This window comes from Gymnoscopelus microlampas (assembly GCF_963454915.1).
Source record: "Gymnoscopelus microlampas genome assembly, chromosome: 3".
NCBI lineage: Eukaryota > Metazoa > Chordata > Actinopteri > Myctophiformes > Myctophidae > Gymnoscopelus > Gymnoscopelus microlampas.
In genome coordinates, this window is record NC_139940.1 from 39,126,722 (window position 1) to 39,150,051 (window position 23,330).

Genomic DNA, 23,330 nt, shown 5'->3' on the forward strand with positions numbered 1-23,330 from the left:
GAAAGGAGGAAGCAAAAAAGTTAATAAGAAGCGACGCTTAATCTAGGTCCTGTTCGGGGCTTTCCGATCCACACTCTGAACCCGCACCGCTGCTGTGTTCCTGGATGGTCTGTAACTCGTCCGATTCGGAGGGGCGGTCTTTGAAGGTGTTGTCCTCGCGTCCGGGTGCATCTCGGGAGAAGAGGCGGACCAGGTGGGGGCGGGGCGTGGCGTCGTCAGGGTCAGCTGTGCTGGCGTCGGGCCCGGAGCCGTGGGAGCCCTCAGCGCCCGTGGAGTCAGTCACCGCCGGCGTCTCCGACACGCAGCCATTGTTCTGGTTCACATCTGCCTCACCCAGGCCTGCAGCAGAAACAACAAGAGGTTATCTATGGGCTCTCGGGCCTGCATGGCACACAAACAGGGACCAGGGCCCGCACAAAGGGGCCTTTCTGAGAGAGAGAGAGAGGGCCCTGCCCTAAGCTGCCACTCCTGCTGCCTGCAGCGGAGACCAGCAGAGGCAAGCGCTCCCACTTGAACCATCATACATACTGACCTGATGGACTAAAGCAGTTTAAAAAAAAAAAAAAGTGGTGGTTCTCAACCTTTTCAGGCCGCGACCCCCCAAAAATAATCATATGTGAATTGGGGACTTGAGGAATTACATTTTGTTTGACTCAGCTCCACAGAGAAATATTGTGAAAATAGCTGATCTACATGCTCGTGCTATTTTCACAATATGTGCCCCTTTCCTAGGCAATATTTTTACAATTTGGCCAATGTTTGACCATGTCTTATAGGCAGAGTTTGTTGATTACTTTTGACACAATGAAAATGTCATTTTGGAGGTGTTAAAAAAGTCTTAAAAAGTCCTTAAATTGTCAATTTAGAAATGTGCAGATACCCTGCATACACTTATACTGTATGTTGGTTTGTTTACTGTTGAGAGAGAAAAACAATGTTGCACATTAAGCAAATCATCTGGGTGGGGACCACCTAAAATCATTTGGGGACCCACCTGGGGGTCCCGACCCACAGGTTGAGAACCACTGTACTAAAGAACAAGAAAGAGAGAGAGAGAGAGAGAGAGAGAAGGGAACATGTCACACCTTTTGTTATGGGCTTTATTTTGTTTGCAATTTCGGAGACGTTTTCTACCATTTTCAGTCACCATCCAGTCTCGTATGACAATGTTGTAAACATGTGCCGATCATGACTGTAGAAGTACAATACCTTAAAGTCCACGCACCATGCTTTCACAGTGAATGCACAGCACATCGGTTACCTCACATACAGCGGTGGTTCTCAAACTTTTTCATGTCAAGGACCCCCAAAATGATATGTATTTGGCTGCGGACACCCATCTCAAAAGCATTTTGTGCCAGGGATTTTTCAAAAATAGCCAAAGTATAAAATAACGGTTAAAATCTAAAATGACAGATGCTTTCCCGGTCTTAATGGGTTAATAATGTCCTGTTTATGGTTAAAGCGGTTAAAATGATTGTGACGCTATATTAACTAATTTAGCTGGGGACCCCCTGGTACCCAAGGACCCCTGGGGGTCCCCGTACCCCACTTTGAGAACCGATGACATACAGCATCTTTTAAAGTTGCAACAATATGCTCACCTCCTAATGTAAGTTCACGCTACAATACTTCACACACAATGTGCACACAAATGATACAAAGACAAATGTCTTCCAACTCGAATGGGAAAGTAGCATCTTCGATGATTCGATCATGTTTAACAGTACAAATGATGAGGTGTACTCTTCAGCATTACATTGTGAAAAAAACGTATCACACATTGCCAGCATGTCTGTTGCTGTGAAACTGAGACCATACAAGCTTTTCCTGTATTGGCTCTGATCTAACTAGCTAACTGCCATGCTTAGCTAGCTCCCACAGGACAGGGCATCCAGTGCATTCCTCTCCTCTGAAACAATATACACACTGTACTGGCAGAAGTGGTGTAGCAGTACACCAGGGAATCTGCATGCTAATGTTGATTTAACAGAGGTCTATTGTCAACTCTGCATAATTATTTCTGTGGCTATAAAAGGGGCCCAGTGTCACCAAAATAGCCCCTATAAGTATGGATTTTCAACTCATTGCAAGGTGACACTTATCTGATTCGGAACCATGGACGCGGCAGGGCGCAGCGTTTCTGGGGTCCAGAGCAGAGTTTCTGTGCAAATCTTAACGTAATTCTGTGGAATAAGCCGTGTCACGTTCTCCACGCCATTACATAGAAACGGTGCAAATGTCGCTCATACGATTTCCCCACTTTGGTTCTCTCGATGTGCTTTTCATTCGGTGCAGTTTAGAAGTTCTGCGGCTTATTTCCCCAGACAAAATCAAAAAGCATTGGGGAGGGGAAAATCGAAATCAAAATACTTTGATGAAATCAGCCTCCGGCAGTTATACGAAATAGAGTTTTGACTCTGTGGTCCTTATCACAGTTCACTGAGAGGATAACACATTACAAACACACCCCCACAGAGGATTTGGATGGTTTAAAGAGGAAAAGATAACATAGTAGTAAATAGTATATAGATTGATGGGATCGGGATCAGTGATAAAGCTTATCTTGACCCATTAAGGCCTGAGGCTCCGATTCTACAAAATGTCTTCTAAATCCTGTTTCTATATTAGTGGCTCTCAAACTTTTTCATGTCAAGAACCTCTAAAATGATATGTATTTGGCCACGGCCACATGGACCCCCAGAAGCAAAGATGTGAGTTAAATATGTTCGCTTTAAAAATATATATATTCAAAGATTTGCACAAAGTTTCACGATTAAAAAAAAAAATAGCAAATCTACAAGCTCATAGCACGGCACTCGGTGCCGCGCTATGAGCTTGTAGATCTGCTATTTTTGAATAGCCAAAGTATACAATAATGGTTAAGTGGTTACACAGATGCGTTAACTAAATAAATAAAGGACGGAATACAGAAAAAAAGTCACTTGTTTTCTCATTGAGAAACAGTACAAGTCATAAGCAGGCCATTTTGATCTTCACATGATTACAGTACATTGAAGCAGGCGTTCAGCCGCCGCTGGTCATTTATAACTGTCAAGTGCCTTGAGCTTTGGAGAGACAGAGAGAAAGAGAGAGAGAGATGCAGAGATACTGCGAGAGAGAGAGAGAGAGAGATAGAGGCAGATGTACCAAGGAGAAATAAGAGTGATGTAATTAGGTAAGATATGCTTTATTAACCCATTCAATCCGGGAACAAATCTACAAATGTCTTCTAAATCCTATTTTTTTTGTTGAAAAAAACATATGTTGCTATAATATCAGTCGTTCTCAAACTTTGTCATGTCAAGTACCACCCAAAATGATGTGTATTTGGCCGTGGATCCCCCATCTCAAAATATTTTGTTCCAGGGACCTCCCAGATGCAAAGATTTTAGTTAAAAATGTTGGCTTTAAAAAAATATATATATACAAAGATTTGCACACATTTTCAGGATTTTTCTAAAAGCTCCCACGTGTCGTACTCTGGCAGGTGGCATACTCAACAACGTAATAATGCACAAACAAACAGGTCATTAATTATCTCTGGCTCTCAACCGTTGGGGGTCCACAGGCAATTCCTCCTCCACAGCTTCCATCTGCAGAGTTTTGAAAGAGAGATTATGTGTTGTACACCGACGCACAGCATATTTTTCATTTATTTCAGGTGTCATTAACGCCCATTCTCTAAAATGTTAATGTCCTAATTAAAAGTCTGGCAAACCTTAGGACCTAATTCACATTTTCAATTAATAATTCCCCTTAGAAATTCCTGTGTGGATTGCGGTCGGAGCTGTTTTGTTTTGTTTGCTTTTAAACAACAAATAAACCTTATTAGTGAGTCGTCACTCTCCGTGTTACAAGGTTCTGTTTATGGACATGAGACACATTCCCAGAGCACTTGAGGCAGAATACTTTAATGATTGGGGAGCAAGAGGTGCACGATGGAAGCTGTTTGTTCTTTTCAGAACAAACAGTTTAACCCATTCAATCCAGGGAACACATTTGTGTAATTTTAGATTTTAGCTGTAACCATTATTTTATACTTTGGCTATTCAAAAATAGCAGATATACAAGCTCATAGCGCGGCACCGAGTGCCGCGCTATGAGCTTGTATATCTGCTATTTTTGGAAAAATCGTGTAAATGTGTGCACATTTTTTAATATATATATATATATTTTTTAAAGCAAACATTTGTAACTCAAATCTTTGCTTCTGGGGGTCCCTGGAACAACATATTTTGAGATGGGGGTCCATGGACAAATACATATAATTTTGGGAGTCCTTGACATGAAAAAGTTTGAGCACCACTGATATTATAGCAACATAAGTTTTTCAGAAAACTGTTAGAAGACATTTGTACATGCATTTTCGTATTGAATGGGTTAGTTACATCAATTTGAAACATGTTAATCCAACAGTGACCTCACAGTGAGGGAAACTGTTGTCCCATTACTGTCGGATGAGAGAGCATCACTCTAAGAGTGATGCCTTTGTGCGTCGACTTTGAGCGTTTGATGTTGTATTCCTTTTGCACAAAGTTTCACACAAAGCAGGCGCGCCCTTTGAACTCATAGAAGAAAAAGCATTTTGAATCACAGAGTCTCTTCTCCTCAGCCTTCAGGTGAATGGTGATGCTTTGCCTTCTGTACCGGAGGCTCTATTCATGCAGTGAATGACCACGTAAGATGGCCATGGCCATGTCTCGGCTATTATTGCTCTCACAGAACAAGTTTGGCCGCCATAGACTTTCACAAGTACAAGTCAGCGGCGAGGGGGGGATGATGGGGGGATAACTACCTCTATTGGTGGAAGAAACTGCCGGCGTCGTTAGAGGTAATATAAATTTCCTTTTTTTTTATCATGTCACGGGCCGCCTTGGAACTCTCCGCCGGCCGCAAAATGCCCGCGAGCTGCGAGTTTGACACCCCTGCACTTAAAGGGCAAGACCACTTTGGTAGAGGTTTGGGTTGTGTAGTTACCTTGCCATGATGTAACTCCAAAGGTGGACAAGAAATCAAAAATAATTGCACCATTGATTCGAAATTGATAATTCAAAATATGTTCCTCATTGACTTACATTGTACTCAGTCCGGATTTTCTAATAAAAATGGCAAAATCAACAGGAAGTTACATTTTTTTACAAAAAAAAAAAAAAGTACTGGGCTTGGTGATGTTCTATATTGTTTGAATCAACTTTGTTTGCGTTATTTTTTGTGCTAAAAGAGTGACTTTGAGAGCTGTTTCAGCGTACAATGTAAGTCAATGAGGAGCATATTTTGAATTATCAATTTCTAATCACTGGAGCAATTATTTTGTATTTCTTGTCCACCTTTGGAGGTTGGCTACACAACCCAAACCTCTACCAAAGTGGTCTTCCCCTTTAACCATGCTCTTAACAGGTGTATAGAGTATAAGAGTATGGACCTGTTGCTTCTGTTTGTAGAGAAAGGAGGGCTGTAAAGAACAAATAAAGTTTTATGGGAAGGGTAATGGTGGAAAACTATATTCAATAACTAATGTGAACATATTTGTTCTTACTGCCTAGTCTCTGTCATGTGAACGTCTAGAAGGGTGAGATTTGTATTCCATGTAGCGAAAATGCCAGAGCGATGAAAATTCCATTTGGTAGCAAATTCCACGTGATGATAATGGAGCCCTCAGCCGTGAGAAGCAGAGATTTAACTTACAAAGATAAAGATATACAAAGATATAGATTTGACATTATGAGTGAGAAGCTCTCAAAGCTTTCAAACCTAAAACAAGCAGATCTATTATTCTGTAATATGTTTCATGTCATATGTTTGATATCTATCTGTATTAATTAATATAGGAGTTCTAGATAAAAGCTGATATCTAAAAAATTAGTCAACTGGGCATTGGCCACTAATGTGGAAATATTTGTTTTGACTGCATAATCTCTGGACTTTTAACGTTTAGAAGGGAGAGAAGTATTAATATTCATATCCACCCATAAAAATTAGCCTGCGGCTAAGGGCCCTTTTTAAGAAGGGAGTGAGGTATTAATATTAAGGGCCCTTTGCCTTGAAAAACAGAGATTTAACGTCCAACCAGATAAAATAATTCACATATACTAAATTCTAGAAAGATGAGAAAACTCTCAAACCCAAACAAGCAGAAATACTATTCTGTAAGATAACTGTATCAACATGTAGGTAGTAAAATGTCTATTGATTTGTCATTCTATAAATCTCCTGTCGTATGTACATGAATATGATTATTCATGTACAAAAACAAAAAACTCTGGAATGTAATGGATATTTTCAGAATGCCAACCTGTTCTAAATCATCTATGTATCTATCTATATTTTGGCCCGAGAATAGTAGCCACACAGCAGGGTTCTTTTCACAGCTTCTGTTCCTGTCATTCAACAACTGATACAAAGGTCTATTGCACATTATGCTCTGTGTCAGCAAATAATTTGTCCTGTGATACTATACATGGTCATTGCTAATTTAACCAGTCAGCTCTATGGTACTGTTACTTAGTATAGCCTGTTTATATTTATCTACATTTAGGGGAGAGATCTTGGTGTATAAAAGGTGTCGCATATGACACTTCAGGAAGCGTGTGCCCTGAGGGGCGGTTGGTCAGGCCAGGAGGCCTGGCTCTACGGATCTGTGTATGCTGTTTGCTCTGCTGAAATCTTCCTAATAAATGATCTAAAACTTCACCTAAATGGAATATTATTATTATTAATATTTCTATAACAACATGAGCTACGTGTATAAAACTCATGGACGAGCAGACAGGCGCGGGCGTGGAGCTCAACGAAGAGTCATGCTAGTTCCTGTAAAGCCACCCGCATTCAGACAAAAGACACAACACTAGCGTGACTGAGCAGCGACGCAGAGAATCTTGGGTGATGAAGGCAAAGACGTTGGCTGCCATGTTATTTGTATCCAAAGTGGCCGCTGATAGTGGCCGCATAGTGCCTCTTTAAATAATAACTACATTGGATGCACTGGAACACAGGTTCTTTTTTCGCATTTCCTGAAAAGTAACAGTTTTGCAAATACAAAGTTTGCGATCGACAGCGATGATATGTACTGAATCATAATCCCTGTATCTCATTATCATATCATTTAGCCATATCATTTAGCCATACCCTAGTGAAGAGAGTTTATTTGTAAAACACATTTCAAAAACTAGTAATAATAAACTTGCAATAAAGTGCTTTGCAAGAAAGTGCAAACACATTATAAAAGGAAAAAATGTTAATAAAGAGTTAGCTAAAAATAAAATCATCCAAATGAAATACGAGAATAAAGTTACAGCGCAGTCTAAGAAATGAATCCAAAAGCCTCAACAAAAACAAAGGTCTGCCTGGCTTTCATTATAAATATTGCATTTGTTCATGTGTTGATAATGAGGGCTTCTCAAGTCTGTCCATCACCTGGGCCTAGCTGTGGGGCTCGGGGGATGGCTGATAAAAACACAGGGAATGTCTGTGTCTGCCGAAAGCACTGCTCCGCCAGGGAGGCTGTTCTGAATGCCAATGGGGTGTGGGGTGGTGGCTGATTTAAGCAGTCACAACTGGACTGAGTCAAACTTATTAGCCACCCGGCTGCTTGTCAAAACAACACACCTGTTGTTGTACATCCATCTATTGCAAGCAGGATGCATCGGCCACACACACTCTCACTCTCTACATAATTATTTATATAAAAGCTATGCTAAAAGGATAACACAAAAAGCCATTACATACTGGACGATACTCACACTCCCTGTAACAATTGAGGGCTGAATTTAAAAATTATAATCATTAATTAATATCGAACCGGCTTGCGTTTCCTCCAGTTTTAAGCAGAACCATTGTTATGAGTTAGAGAGCCAGCCTGAGGAGCAGGAGTCCCCAGTTGCCCCTGGTTCAAAGCAGCAATGTGTGGAATATGACAGGTCAAAGTGTCCATTTCACGGGGGAAATTCAATCGTCGATGGCAGTTACAGTTTCCTTTTTCTTTTCTTTTCTTTTCTTTTTTTAACGATGATCTTTTGCTTGATTTTGCCATTGTTTATGTCGCATCTGCATCTTCCAACCTGTAGAATAGTGACACACCCACTTTGGTTAACAGTTCAGGGCAAGAAGAAATATTTTTTTGTTTGGTTCCAGTTCCAAACCAACTTTTAGGATTCTGAACCAATTCATTTTCAGTGGAAACACTCTGAACTGGTTAAAAATTAGGCGGGAAAAAAATAACAGAACCGGTTTCAACCCCGGTGGGAAAAGGGGCCTGAGGTGAGTGGTGCTTGGTTTGGACCCTTAATGCAACGCTGTGCCAGTGGACCGTCGATAAAGGGAGCCCCACTCACCCTAACAAGGGGTTAAATTCGTCCTCCTGCTATGCCACAAATATGTGGAACACCCTACCCACAGTCCTTCAAAACCGCTCTAAAAGAGCACTTACAGGTGGCTGCGATTCGAAACTGGCCCCTGTAAAAGTCCCCCCACCCCCTCCCCATTTGAACTGTTTACTGTACATATTTTAGTTTTTGTTTTCAAACTGTTTATACGATGTTTTGCATAGTAGTGTATATTTTGTCTGTCATTAATATTTTCGATGAATTGCGAACAAAGGACCCCGATGGAAACAAGCCATAGGCTTTCTTGGGTTTTAAAATCCCCTTTGCAAACCGCTAATAAAGTATTCAATCGATCAATCAAACCCAAAGGGGTCACTGAGACCACCGCATGGGGGAAAAGGAATGCAGTAGTGGGCCTCAGCTCTCCCCATCTCCCTCTCCCTCCGTCCCTATGAAGAGGATGCTTGGCCTTCTGCGGCCCCAAGCATCTGTGGACAACAACAAGGACTGTGGTGGGACTCAGGCACGGGAAGCATTCGTCTGAAAAGGACCCGGAGCTATGTGGCCCCTGACCAAGCCTCCCACCTAGGAGTGAAAAACCCCTCTGCCGTGGCATTCATCATGGATGTCCAAGCAGCCCACAGGGCCCTGGGTAGAAAGCTCCTCTCTGTCCTCGGCCACCTCATCATGCATTCACAGAGACCACAGGTCAACAGAGATTCTCCAGCGAGAGATAAACGGCTGCCCCTGCAGAGCCGATATACTGTACAGTAGGACCACTCCCCGTTTCCGCCCGTTCATTCTGCACCCAAGGACCCGCTCGTGACCTCTATGGTCTTCACTTCCTACAGAGTGCAAGTAGGGACGGAAGGATTCTGTATAACATAGCTGCTGCTAGGGCTGTCATTAAATAATTGCGGTTAACAATGTAATTGTGTGTTTGGCATTGAACATTGGAACATGTGAATACATGTTTTATTTCTGTTAGCCATTTAGGCTTCGTAATTAAAAAAAAATCCACAGGGCATATATGACAAATAACTTAAATATACAAAGAAATTATTGACATATTTAATAATTTTATACATGTAAAAAGCTTGTAGATCAGCTATTTCTGTTTTTTTTATATTCGGAAATGTGCGATTTTTTTCTATATAGAAACGATTATGACGATTACACAAAAAGAATTGTGATTATCTCAAATAATAGCGATTAGACGATTATGTAATAATTGTGACAGGCCTATAGCTACAGCCCTGCAAGACTATGCGGATTTGTTTTAGCAGCAGAAAACAGTGTGACATTTACAGTCACTGCCGTTAGTTTTCACCACACGCGGCTGCCAAAAATGATGAAAGCTTTGGGAGTGTCATCATCACCAAGAGCCCCACACATCTATTTTGTTTACTGTCAAAACCAGCTCAACGTTAAGTGTGTCTCCACCCCTGCACCGTCCTTCACTCAGTGAGCGGGCCTCTAGTTTCTTTCCAGTTTTTTATCTCCATCTAACGAGGAGATAAAGCCTGGGGGAAAAAAAGTGTCTTGGCTGCTGGAAGTGTCTGACTGGAAGTACAGGACGTACAAGGGTACAGTGTCTAGCGTTTCCAGAACGTCCTGTAGCATTGTACTTTCCTTTACTTCTGGTTAAAACACACTTTCGGCAGCTGTAACCCTTAGTCCAGCCTGCCTCTAGCTTGAGGTAGAGTACTACACGGGTCCAATTTTGACAACCCCCCCGTCAATTATCAGATTCGTAGACCGACCCGTCACCCGTGATTATATCAAAATACAAACGAGACCCGCCCCGGCCGTCAAATAATGGACCCGTTGTCTGCCCTTTACCCGTGATTACATGCAGTAAACAGACACTCACTCAATTTAAGTGTGGTAAAATGCTTTTAAGACAAGATAGCAGCCTTCAACTATAGCGGTACATTCAGTGGTCAGGTTCGATCAGAAATCTGCACGTCAAGTGAAGAATGGAGGAGCGAGCATTCCATATATAGCCACGCGTGAGAACGCGCATACACGCAGTACGCACGTGTCGTTGTTTACATTGTCAGATGATTTTAATTTGAAAAATCGGCGTGCTATGTGCTAAGTTACACAAGTGACGTTGTTTGGGTGGAATAAAATGATACCCACCCGTGTTTAGTTCAGTACCGCCCGTCCCCGTGAACTTTTAAAAGTATATTTTTCACCTGTTAAACGCGGGTGCCCGTCAGATATCCTGGGTACCCGGCCCGTTGCAGGACTTTGGCTTGAGGGTGGTAAGCGTTCATATTTATTTGCAGAGCAGTTGATGGGTTCATAAGTTTGACACACAAAAGCGGAATCTGCAGAGCTGCCATTAACATGGCACGCTAAAGGTCTTCAAGATAAGCTGGCCTTTGTTTGCATTTTATTTCGCCATTTAATTTTCGGTCTGTGTGCCGTATCCAGCCCGACAAGCTGTGAATTTGATAGTGTGAGATCAAATTTGAATTGGTCGCATTGGCTCCAGTTAAACAATATGACAGAGATAAGTAAATTGCCTCTGAAAGCTGCCATTCGGGGGCACCAATTTCTTGATTGGCTTCAGTTCCTAACTCACCGCTCCCTGACAGGAATAATTTAGTGCAAAAACCCAAGCAGACAACTATGTTCTATTGTGTAAAGAAAAATGCATCCAAGAAGTCAGTTTTCAGATCGTGGCAAAACACTGGGGAGTGAGTCTGCAGTCCTCATTCCACTGGTTGAGAGCGAGGATCTCATTTGGAGTATTGGCCAGGGAGCTTATTTATATCCTCGTAATATTGTATTATCACTTGTTATTATTATTATTATTATTCCCATAAATGCATTTGTATTCAGAGAGGTACACTTTGTGATGACACACAAGGTGTGTTTAAAATGTCAGTTTCCTGACTGGAGCGTCTGTTTGATATTTACATGCCTGTTTCAAGGCACAGAATGCATTCAAATTTGGTGAAAAGGGCTTCACAAAGTAGGGCCCTATAAGAGCGAAGTCTCAATAGCTGCCCCTAGGCCCTGCAGCTCCTTAAGGCCCTGACACACCAAGCCAGGATGTTGAGTAGCGCCTGTGGCCGGAAATTGGTTGTAGAGTGTGCGGTGTTGTACACCGTTGTCAACGTTAGTGAGGCATCCATGTGGGTCAGTCACTTCTGACAAATGATTGTCTTGATTGATTGTAATGGTTGATATAGCTCCTGTAGCAATCGTTGTATGTCCATATATGATCTGATATGATATGCCCTAATGCCAGCTGTATATTCTGTGCGGTTTGTGCAGGCGGGAACTTTTAACACATTTTAACATCCGTTTCCCAGTCTGATATAGTCTGTAACAGACATGTCAATTTGTGTGAAGTGCACTGTGCAAATAACAAATAACTACAAAGTGACATAATTCAGAACTTCTGGTGGACCCTGGCCAGAATTCTGCGCCTCCGAGATGCGATTGGTCAAAAGTTGCTGGTGAGTGTGATTCAGAACGCATGCAGCCCAGGATTCCTTCTGCCAGCAGTGAAAGCAGTGATAGTTAACTTTTGAAGAGACGTTGGCTGAGGAGAGCTAACCTCCACGGGGTACAAACACCTCTGAAGTCCCTCTCTAGTGACCATGCATAATCCATTTAGGACCTGAGGACCCCGATTAAAAAAAAATCTTCTAAATCCTTACAGTTTTCTGAAAAACTTATGTTGCTACAGTATATCAGTGGTGCTCAAACTTTTTCATGTTAAGGACCCTGGATTTTATATGAATTTGGCAGCCGACCCCCATCTCAAAATATTTTGATCCAGGGACCCCCCCAGAAGCAAAGATTTTAGTTAAAAATGTTTTCTTTAAAAATATATATATTCAAAGATTTGCACAAATGTTCACGATTTTTCAAAAATAGCAGATCTACAAGCTCAAGCTATGAGCTTGTATATCTGCTATTTTTGAATAGCCAAAGTATAAAATGACACAGATGCTTTCCAGGTTTTAGTGGAATAAACACAACTTGTAAAAAACAACTCCGTAAATCCATGCCAAATTTTACCTGACTCGGTTCAGTGGCACAGCGTGAGCCGCTGTGTGTTGCCAGGCAGATTCATTGATCAGATTACTGACTGGGCGGGTTCTGGCGTTCAGAACACAGAAACGTTCCGTGGCAGTATACCGGGCAACAGCTGAAATAAATCGGACGTCGGAGGGATTCTTTTGAAGCGTGAAAGCCAGCCACTTTGAGGGCCTTCAAGGTGATTTATTTTTGGGCTTTTTATGCTTTTATTCTTTTTTATAGGACAGCAGTCTGACAGGAAATGGGGGAGAGAGATGGGGAGTGACACGCAGTAAAAGGCCGTCGGGCTCGGGACTCGAACCCGCAGCGCGCTGTCAGGCTACATTGAGCCTAGGTGCCAGGACCACTACGCCAGCCGTCCTGCAGGCCAAGACCAAAGCAGTTTGAAAAAAACTGGCATTGCCGTCCTTATGCACCCATGGTTTAAAATAGCTGCAGCCACACTGGAGGCGTCAATACCTGTTAGCATGTCTCTAAGAGCTCGGTTCTGTTTTGGAGTGTTTTGGAACGCGAGGCACAGACCATCTGAAGTTGGAGCAACAAAGCAGAAATATATCTTACTATTCATGATTTGTATTATGACTATGGTGCTATTAGGAGGGGGGTTCTACCGACCAAAGTTTTGTTGCGTTTCTAATGCATTGACAATAAACATCTTACGTTTATCTAGAAATGTCAATTTTTTTGCTATCGATAATTAGTCAAGGCATTAGGCAAGTGTGTGCACTTTGATAACTAGCAACTAGAAACGTTAGCACTTTTCTATGCACTGTAACCTGACCTGCAACATGAATATACATGAGAGAGTAACCGGGACTGAACTCTCATTAAAATTGAATATGTTCATCGATCCATACTAAACATTAGTGATGCGTGGGTTCTGTGTTCATTCGGTGTATGAATTATTATTTTATTATCCCTCCATTAAACGCTACAGGGTTAAAAGAAAGTGGCGGGCGGTGGTGGGTGCACATTGCGCATGCATGCTCCATAGGCAGCCAAAGCCCTACTCACCCTGTATCAATCCATCCAATCTGAAAGACTGAATGTTCCACTCAAAATGTATGTGGCATTTCAAATACTTATTCCTTCATTAATCCAATGAAATAAATAAAGGTTCACAGCTGTTTTGCCTGTAGCCTAGAAGTGAAACAAATGGACTGCGTTCTCTTTCACTTGTGCTGCGCAAAAATTTGAACTGATCTACAAGCATGCAAACGTGTCGCACAACAACCGTTTTTTTTTGCTTGGAGATCAGATATTTTTGGTCAGCAGTAGCACTGAGAAAATTAGTGAAACATACAGTACCGATGTACCGTATGTCCAATTGCTGTGCTAAGATAGATAGAAAGGGGGAGATACTTTAATAATAGGCAACTGAGAATGTGAATATTTGTTGGTTTGTTAAGAGATATCACAGATGTGTTTTGGACATGAGACAGTCACATCACTAGACAGAGGCTACAGTGATTATGACGGCCACGCATGCACTTGGACATCTCTCCTTTCAATGTGATGTTTCTTTCTCTTTTGGTCTCACCACTTAACACACAGCACGGAAAACAGAGCTGCATCTTGCGCTGATCTTAAGGGGATGGCAGCCGATACTCTTGATTGGCGTGATTAAAGTAACGCCCAAACCACACCCGTGACTAATTCAGGGCCGTTTTAGCGTCTACCGCCTGGCGCAATGCGCATTTTACCGTCCTCAAAATAGCAAACCAGCACTGACGTAACACCATTGAAAGTGATGGTGGAAAAGCTCCCAAGATGGCACTACCTGTCCATTGGACTCGATGGATGGGGCGGATTTACATTTACGATGGATTTATATCTTCTAAATACTGTGTTTAATATGTATAGAGCTACACATATAGGTTAGGCCATGTTACTATTTGGTTAAAATCAGGAGTGTCAAGATGCGGAGGAATATGCATCGTGTTTGTGTGTGCGTGCGAGCGACACACACAAACACACACACACACACACACACACAGGAGTGTGTGTGTGGGAGTCCCTGGAACAACATATTTTGAAATGGGGGGGTCCGCGGACAAATACATTATACATATCATTTTGGGAACCACTGATATATAGCAACACAAAACAAAGTTTAAAAAAAAAAACTCCATCAAAAGGATGGGCATACTGTATGCTGCCTACTCCAGCAACAAGAAAACACACTGGCCTTCTCTTCCACAACGGCAAACTTAAAGGGAAAAGGAGACAATCCAGGCAGTGACAGTGGGTGTTGTCATACCCTGGGACAATGCAGCTCTATGTTGTTAATGTCATTGTCAACATAAAGCAGTTGCCTTCCAATTGATGAGATGAGCTGCTCGCTGCATTTGTATGCATTTTTCTGCAATGCTATCACGTAGCATTTGTTAGTGTTAAAACAAGATTTTATGATATTGGTCATTAACATCATAAAAACTTTTTTAGTTTTACTGCTCAGAGATATTAGCCAAATATCTTTGGCTTCTTTACCTTCTACAACAGAGGTTGAGCTGCTCGCTGCATTTGTATGCATTTTCTGTAATGCTATCACATTATCACACAACATTTGTTAGTGTTAAAACAATATTTTACGATATTGGTTATAAACATCGTGTTTTTTTTTTAACTGTTCAGAGATATGAGCCAAATATCTCTGGCTTGTTTACCTTCTACAAACGGGATGGATGGGGTGATGTTTTGTTTGCAATAATAATGCGTGGTTGTCATTAAGTCCCAATTAGGCACACCTCATGGCACACTAGTGTGCTTCAGCACAGCGTTTGGGAACCACTGCACAGTATTACAGAAGAAGACACAAATGGAGCCAAACATGGGATGATGTCATGAAACATTTCCTCAGCAACAGGGTGACATTGAAGAAGACCCCCCCCCCCCCCACACACACACACGTCCACACTCGACATGACTAATGTCGGAAATGACATGCCAACTGGAAGCCTGTGTCAAAGGCTTTGATTGAGAGATTGCACTTCAAGCCCCTGCTGGGATATAATTGACTGATCCTGAGAGCCTGTGTCAAGTGGAAAAAGAAAACGCTGCAATTCCTCATGGACAACATGGCAGTAATCTTTCACATACGTACTGTGGAAGCACTGTTCTGTTGCTCTCACCAAGTACCCCCAAGGACCTAGAGAACTTTAAGACGTCATAACAGAAGGTCGTTAAAGCTGCTGTGCATTGGCTGCTGCATCCACCGCTCCACTTTGTTGTGGATATGTAAAGGTCAAAGGACCACAGTTCATGTTACTTTCATACTCAGTAAAATCCCTGGTGTTAGTTTAACTCTAAATGTGGAAAAATGGACCCTACCAGGTCCACCTTTAGGGGTCCATTTATAGGTCTATTTTTAAACTCTCTCAGTGTTAAATCATGCTCTCAGTTGGATGGAAATTAGTCAGAATCAGACTCCATCTGTCAAATTCTGTATAATATAACGAGAATAGAATGATGAGTTCAGCCAACATGAGATTTAGTTGCCAGGGTACCACTTATGTTTGACGCCCTACCCCTACAAGCAGTGTTGCCAGATTCTGTGAGAGAAACAAGCAACTAGGTCTAGGAGCTTGTAGATCGGCTATTTTCGAATAAAATATTGAGGGGAAATTATAATAAGCAGATCTGGCAACCGGGCCTACAAGACTCTAGTGCCACTGCCATGGATCCAGCTGTTGACGCTCATACACTCTCTGATTGTCCTGCCAGATGGTCATGGTCAAGATGACGTGGTGGTGTGGTGCCCCCCCAACCCCACACCAGACCCAGGACCCCCGCAGATTCATATACACGCAAAGCATGTATATGAATTTCACATGCAAAGCAAGCAGTGTGCTAGCCTGCAGGCAGGCAGGAAGGACGGATGGGTAAAGGGTGGGGCAAACAGTCACATACGTGACTGTACACTGTACACACATACATACATACACACACACACACACACACACACACACACACACACACACACACACACACACACACACACACACACACACACACACACACACACTCTCAAGTACTGTACTTACAGTAAGTACAATTTTGAGGATTTTTTACTTTAATGGAGTATTTCCAATTTTCAATACTTTTACTTCTACTCCACTACATCTGAGGAAAATATTGTACTTTTACTCTACTACAATTATTTGACAACTTTGTACATTTTAATTATCATTAAAAAACATACAATAACCACTTCAGCCCTATATACATTTCGGCCATTTGAAAATAGCCGATCTACAAGCTCACAATGCGTCGCATCGCGTTGTGAGCTTGTAGATCAGCTATTTTCAAAAGATTTAAATACATTTTATACATTTAAAAACTTGTGAAATGGGACATTCTGCCTTATGAGTACTTTCTACTTTTGGTACTTTAAGTACATTTTTAATCCCGGACTTTTAATTGTAACAACATTGCAGTATTGATACTTGTACTTAAGTAATGTGACACACACACACACACACACGCACACGCACACACACACACACTTGCAAGCTGTAATGCAGGGACCGAGTGCTTTGTTGTCCAGAAGGTTAAGAGATGGGGAGACAGGAATGACAGATGAGAGAGAGAGACAGAGAGAGAGAGAGGGGGGGGGTGAAGAGAGAGAGAGAGCAAAGGAGATAGAAGAAGGGACTAAGAGGGAAGTGAGCGAATCTGCAGGGAGACTCATGAACAATGGTGTCAAACCAGAAAACACTGGTTCAGTGATGGTTGTTTGGCCTCCAACAATCACAGCTTTTGAGGGTGAAGGAGTTGCTCCACGTTGGCAGTGCCAGGGCCTCAGTACCAGCTAGTGTTAGCCTCAGCCACGGACACCAACCACATTAGACCCCTATATAGAGATTTATGGCTGGCAAACACACAGCTTTTCACACTCGCCCACTGAAACTCATACATATGGAGGCACGCAATGCATACTCTCTCTCCCGCTCTCTCTCTACCTCTCTCTCTCTCTCACACTCACACACACACACACACACACACACACACACACACACACACACACACACACACACTTCTAAAGAAACATGTTTAAAAATAAATGATACAAAACTGATACTTCCTCTATATCGTTCAGATGAAAGCAAGAAAGTTGAAGCCAATTATACAGTTTTATTTGGGAAATGTCCAAAAGCATTTTTTTTTCACCAGGAGGAGGCTGGACCTGCCTCACATTTTGCCATATTTGTAATGATGAAAATGACATTTTATAATCAAAACGTTAAACTCAGGTGTTAGGTTTATTATTATTACACTACCACAGTTGAGTGTTGTATAACGTTTTTTTTCTTTCTTTTTTTTTTTACAGCTAATTATGAAGACATCGTTAAGGGGTAGTAAAATAAAGTTGTTACTTCTGTTGGCAGGTCCATTCTCATTTGTCATTTTTCTTTAATTAACATAAATCCAGTGGGGTAAAGTAACTAAGTACATTTACTCAAGTACTGTGCTTAAGTACAATTTTGAGGTACTTTTACTTTACTGGAGTATTTCCAGTTGGCTATTATTTTACTTTTACTCCACTACATCTCAGAGGCAAATATTGTACTTTTACTCCACTACAATTACTTGAACACTTTAGTTACTAGTTACTTTGCAGATATAAATGATTATGATTTTTTTCATTCCGGACTTTTACTTCTAACATACTTCTACATTGCAGTATTGATACTTGTACTTAAGTAAAACATTACTATTTCCACCACTGCATAAATCAGAGAGGCTGAGAAGATGTCAGCACTGGAGAGGGAGGGTTGAAGGCCCTGGGAGGCTTTTATCTGGGGCCAGCAGAAGGCAAAGTCATGGGTGTTATCAAGCTTCGGAGCAGAAGGTTCTGCCTCAGCCAGTAGTGCACAGACAATAATCCTTGGAAGCGTGAGGACCTGAGTTTGAATGCAGCTGCTGTTTTGTCTCTCTCCTCTGTCCTTGGTTTTCTGTCTCTAGCCTTTTTCGTTATGCTTGACTACACTAGTCAAGCATAACACACAACAAATTAGTGAGGTTAACCCATTCAATCCCGAGAACACATCTCTGTCATTTTAGACATATTTTATACTTTGGCTATTAAAAATTTGCAAATATACAAGCTCATAGCGCGGCATGTGCTTGTAGATCTGCTATTTTCGAAAAATCGGGAAGATTTGTAAGTCAAATTTTTGCTTCTGGAGACCCCTGGAACAAAATATTCTACAAATGTTCGCTTTAAAAAATATATATTCAAAGATTTGAAATATTACTTCTACTCATAGCGTGGCACCGAGTGCCGCGTTATAAGCTTGTAGATCTGCTATTTTAGAAAAATCTTGAAAATGTGTGCAAATCTTTCAATATATATATTATTTAAAGTGAACATTTGTAACTCAAATCTTTGCTTCTGGGGGGTCCCTGGAACAAAACATTTTGAGATGGGGGGTCTGCGGCCAAATACATATCTAAAAATGTTTTCTAAATCCTAACAGTATGTTGCTACTGTATATCAGTGGTGCTCCAACTTTTCCACCCAAAAATGATACGTATTTGGCCGCGGACCCAAATCTCAAAATATGTTGATCCAGGGACCCCCAGAAGCACAGATCGGAAAAGATTTGCACACATTTTCCAAGATTTTTCAAAAAAATAGCAGATATACAAGCTCATAGCACGCTATGAGCTTGTATATCTGCTATTTTTTGAATAGCCAAAGAAATCTAAAAATTACACAGATGCTTTAATGGATTAAGGGACAGATGAAGTTGCATACACTATAGTCTTTCCCATCCTTTAGTCTTGGAAAGGATGCTTCCAGACATGTAACATTTACAGAGCCTGCAGTGGGTATAAATCTAATTCCTGCAGAGCACGTTCAGATTCTGTGTTTCATTTGCAAGCTGACCTCTGTGGCCAGGAGCTTCTCAATGGAGTTAGTAACGAGCCAATGCAGCATGGAGAGACACTCTCTCTCCACTCCCTGTCACTCAGCACTAAAGAACAGCCTGACTAAGGGCTCGGTCAAATCAATGCAGTCTGTACTCTGTACCAGACTACTCCATCATTAAAAAAAAAGGCAAAAAGAATAGCCAGCAGGCCACTAAATGCAATTCGATTACATTGCACATTAAGTAAGTGATAATTGACTTAGGCTGAAATCATTACCTTTTCCCTGACAGAAGCCGGAGTGTGACCTTCAGTGGTGTAAAGTAACTAATACATTTACTCAAGTACTGTACTTGAGTCAAATTTTGAGGTACTGCTATTTTCAAAGCATTTTCATACATTTGGAAACTTGTGAAATGGGACATTCTGCAAAATTAGTACTTTTACTTTCAGTACTTGTTGTGCTTTTACTCAAGTACATTTTGAATATCGGACTTTTACTTGTAAAAAAGTATTTCTACATGGCAGTATTGATTGATACTTTTACTTAAGTACAAAATGTGAGTACTTTTTCCACCACTGGTGCACCTTGAGATGAGATGGGTCTGGAATAAGAATAGTTTTTAGCTCCACTAGCAATGCCAGTTAGTTAGTTGATTGGTTGGTCCGTCCGGCCGTCCAACATTTTCATTTTGGTCCCAAACAAGATATCACACAATCTGTATTGTCATGGAATTCACTGTGTACCTTCATTCTCCTCGGAGGATGAACCCTACATATTTCGGTGACCCCATGGTCTGTCCTCTAATCTAGCACGACCCTTAGGCCAAAGTTTCCACTTGCCAGCCAAGATCTAAAGGGTGGATTGCCATGCGTTTTGCTCCTTCATAATCCCTGGAGGATGAAGCCTAAACATTTAAGTGGCCCATGACCTTTCATGTAGTGCCACCCTCAGCTCAGTCAGGCCAAAATGTCTACTTTGCACACAAAACATCTCATAATCTAATAGGAAGTATGACCCCATGGCTTTTCCTCTGGCACCACCTTTGGCTCAAAATGTGTACTTGTCTTCTGTATTAATGGTACTTTGTAGTTTTTAATTATATATATATATATATATATTTTTTTTTTTTTAAAGCACTCATTATTGTGTTAAAGCTGCACTCCATACGTTTCATGTTGTAACTGGGATTTGAATCCTAGACTTCTATCACTCTTCCAAGAGTGAATCCCCACTTGGCCAACATAGTTATTGTGCATATGAGCTTCAGTCAGTAGTACTACTTGTTAACCAATCGCTATCCTACCAGACACCATGGGTCTACATTTCTCAATGGAAGAGGAGAAAACCTCCAACCACTGCAGATGTACTAGATGGTTAAGTAACGTTTTAATCATTCAAATGAGTTCTGAATTGTTTAATTCTTCAGTGACTACACACCCCTCCAGCTCTGGCACTAATAAAACATTAATTGAAAAATGATCTTTTTTGCTTAAATTGTTTGTGTCACTCATTACTGAGCATGGGGCTCTGAGCCTGAGGACGACAATGTCAGTCAGTTTGACCACATTTAGTCCAGCCTGCTGGGTGTAATGAACAGCACGTCATCTAGGGGACGCTAGCGGGGCATTTAGAGACTTTATGTTATTTTAAAAGCTCTGCTCCGGTGTCTTATCAACTGTTTGCTGAGATGTCACCTTTTCTATGCAATGCTTTTTCATTCTGTCTCCTTTTGAATTGCAGGAAGAGCCCAATTATTTTTTCCTCTTTCGATTTCTTGGGTTCAGAAGGTTGTGGGAAATGCAATTGTGTTCTTCTTGAATACATATAGGCAATTTGGGGGATAAGACGGACATTTAAGGGGAATTTTGCTTTAAAAAAAGTCTGGGGTCATTTTACTCAGGCTTGTGTGTGCACTGTGCACCTGAGACACTTTTTAAGTTGCTTGATTCACTATTTAGATATTTGATATTAATTTGATAAAAGCCCATTCAACTTCAAACCTGACTGATATTCTCCTTTCTAATGAATTAGGAGACCTTCCGTTTCATATTAGTTATTTCATTATGTTAATATTTTGCAGCTCTTTGTTGCTTTCCTTTACAAATGCAGGAAGTTGATTGACTGGCTAGACTGGGATATAGAAATGTAAAATGAAATAACTAATGGAAAAATGTAGGTCTCTCCATTCGTGGATGTGTGTCAATTTTCAGTTTAATGTGGAGTTTGAAGTTGAATGGGCTTGTATAGGAGCTATGGTGTGTGTTTGATTAAATGAATATCAAATGTCTAAATAATGAATCAAGCAATTTCAAAACTGTCTGGGGTGTACACAAAAGCCTGAGTAGTACAGTGACATTCCTACTTAATGTGTATTATGCTAATGCATGCTATACGTGATCACTAGAACATTTCTCTGTGGCTTTGGAATGTGTTTACGAAATATTGAAGTGTTGCAGTCTATCATAAAACATAGACCTGCACGCTGTTCCCTTAGATGCAATTTATTGGCATATCCAATACAGATAAAGTAATGCACTTCAGTCTAACCAGTGGTGGAAGAAGTACGCAGATATTTGACTTATGTAAAAGTAGCAGTACCACAGAGAGAGAGAGAGAGAGAGAGAGAGAGAGAGATACATGGAAACGTTTCAAAGAAATGTGAGTCTTGCATGTATTTGTTAGGGGCAGATGAATAATTTTCATAAAACTGCAATAGTTAAAATCTATTTCCTCCTGCGATTTTTGAGTAATCTGCACAAAAAAATTTACACATGAACTTAGGACCTTTGCCGACAAAACAAAAGCGGCGGATTTTCCATAAGTGAAAAAATGCAGAAGTTATGAGCCAATGGCTGTTTTTCATATAATTCAAAATGGTGGGCGATCTAAAGGTCAAAAGTCAGACCACAAAAGTTGTCGAGCATGAAGAGACGCATGTGTGTATCGAAGTTTCATGGTTGTAGGTCAAACAGGGCATGAGTTGTACCTGTTCAAAGTTGGCACTTTCAATTGAGTGCTATAGCGCCACCCTTTGACAAATGAGTGTGAGAATTATTTCTTGGTAGTTTTTCATGAGCATCTACCATATGGCCGAGTTTCGTAAGAAGCGTATGCACGGTTAAGCCAGAACTGCCAAAAACAAGTATTTTTCAAACTGCTCAAAATTGCGGACAATCTAAGGGCGGAGCTTACTGGTCAAAGCAATACATGTGTTCCTCATGAGTCAAGGCACAAGTGTAAGCAAGTTTCACGACCTTCGGCCAAACGAGGCATGACTTATGCCTGTTTAAAGTTTGCATTTAAAAAAAATTGCTATAGCGCCCCCCTTTGGCCAATTGGAGTAAGATTGGTTTCAGTGATATTTGGAATGACCCTGTACATTTCTGCCAAGTTTCAAAGAAATGTGAGTCTGCATGTATGTGTTAGGGGCAGATGAATAATTGTCATAAAACTGCAATAGTTAAAACCTATGGATACATGGGATTTTTGAGCAATCTAAACGAAACGTTTAACACTTGAACTTTGGACCTCTGCCGACAAAACGATAGGAGTGGATTTTTTCTAAGTGAAAAAATGCAGAAGTTAGGAGCCAATGACTGTTTTTCATATAATTCAAAATGGTGGGAGATCTAAAGGTCAGAGGTCAAAAGTCAGAGGGTGAAAGTTGTTCAGCATGAGGAGACGCATATGTGTTTCCAAGTTTCATGGCTGTAGGTCAAACAGGGCATGAGTTGTACCTGTTCAAAGTTGGCATTTTCAATTGAGTTCTATAGCGCCACCTTTGGACGAAAGATTGTGAGAATTATTTCTTGATCGTTTTTCATGACCATATGGCTTTCGTAAAAAGCGACTGCACAGTTCAGCCAGAACTGCGAAAAGTGGAAGAAGAAGAAGAAGAAGAAGAAGAAGAAGAAGAAGAAGAAGAAGAAGAAGAAGAAGAAGAAGAAGAAGAAGAAGAAGAAGAAGAAGAAGAAGAAGAAGAAGAAGAAGAAGAAGAAGAAGAAGAAGAAGAAGAAGAAGAAGAAGAAGAAGAAGAAGAGACAGAATAATGCCAATAATAAAAC

General features: G+C 41.1%; 1 protein-coding gene across 2 annotated transcripts in view; it reads right to left on the minus strand.

Annotated features, from left to right (window-relative positions):
* Window positions 1-37: 37 nt before the first annotated feature.
* Window positions 38-23,330, minus strand: part of LOC311041470 (myelin basic protein-like) — a gene marked incomplete at its 3' end in the record, with an annotated part of 83,061 nt that continues 59,768 nt past the window's right edge. For both annotated transcript variants that reach the window (XM_084051850.1, XM_084051851.1), the window contains one exon: window positions 38-339. In XM_084051850.1, the coding sequence (XP_083907976.1) occupies window positions 38-339 (302 nt within the window). The remainder of the gene's footprint in view (window positions 340-23,330) is intronic.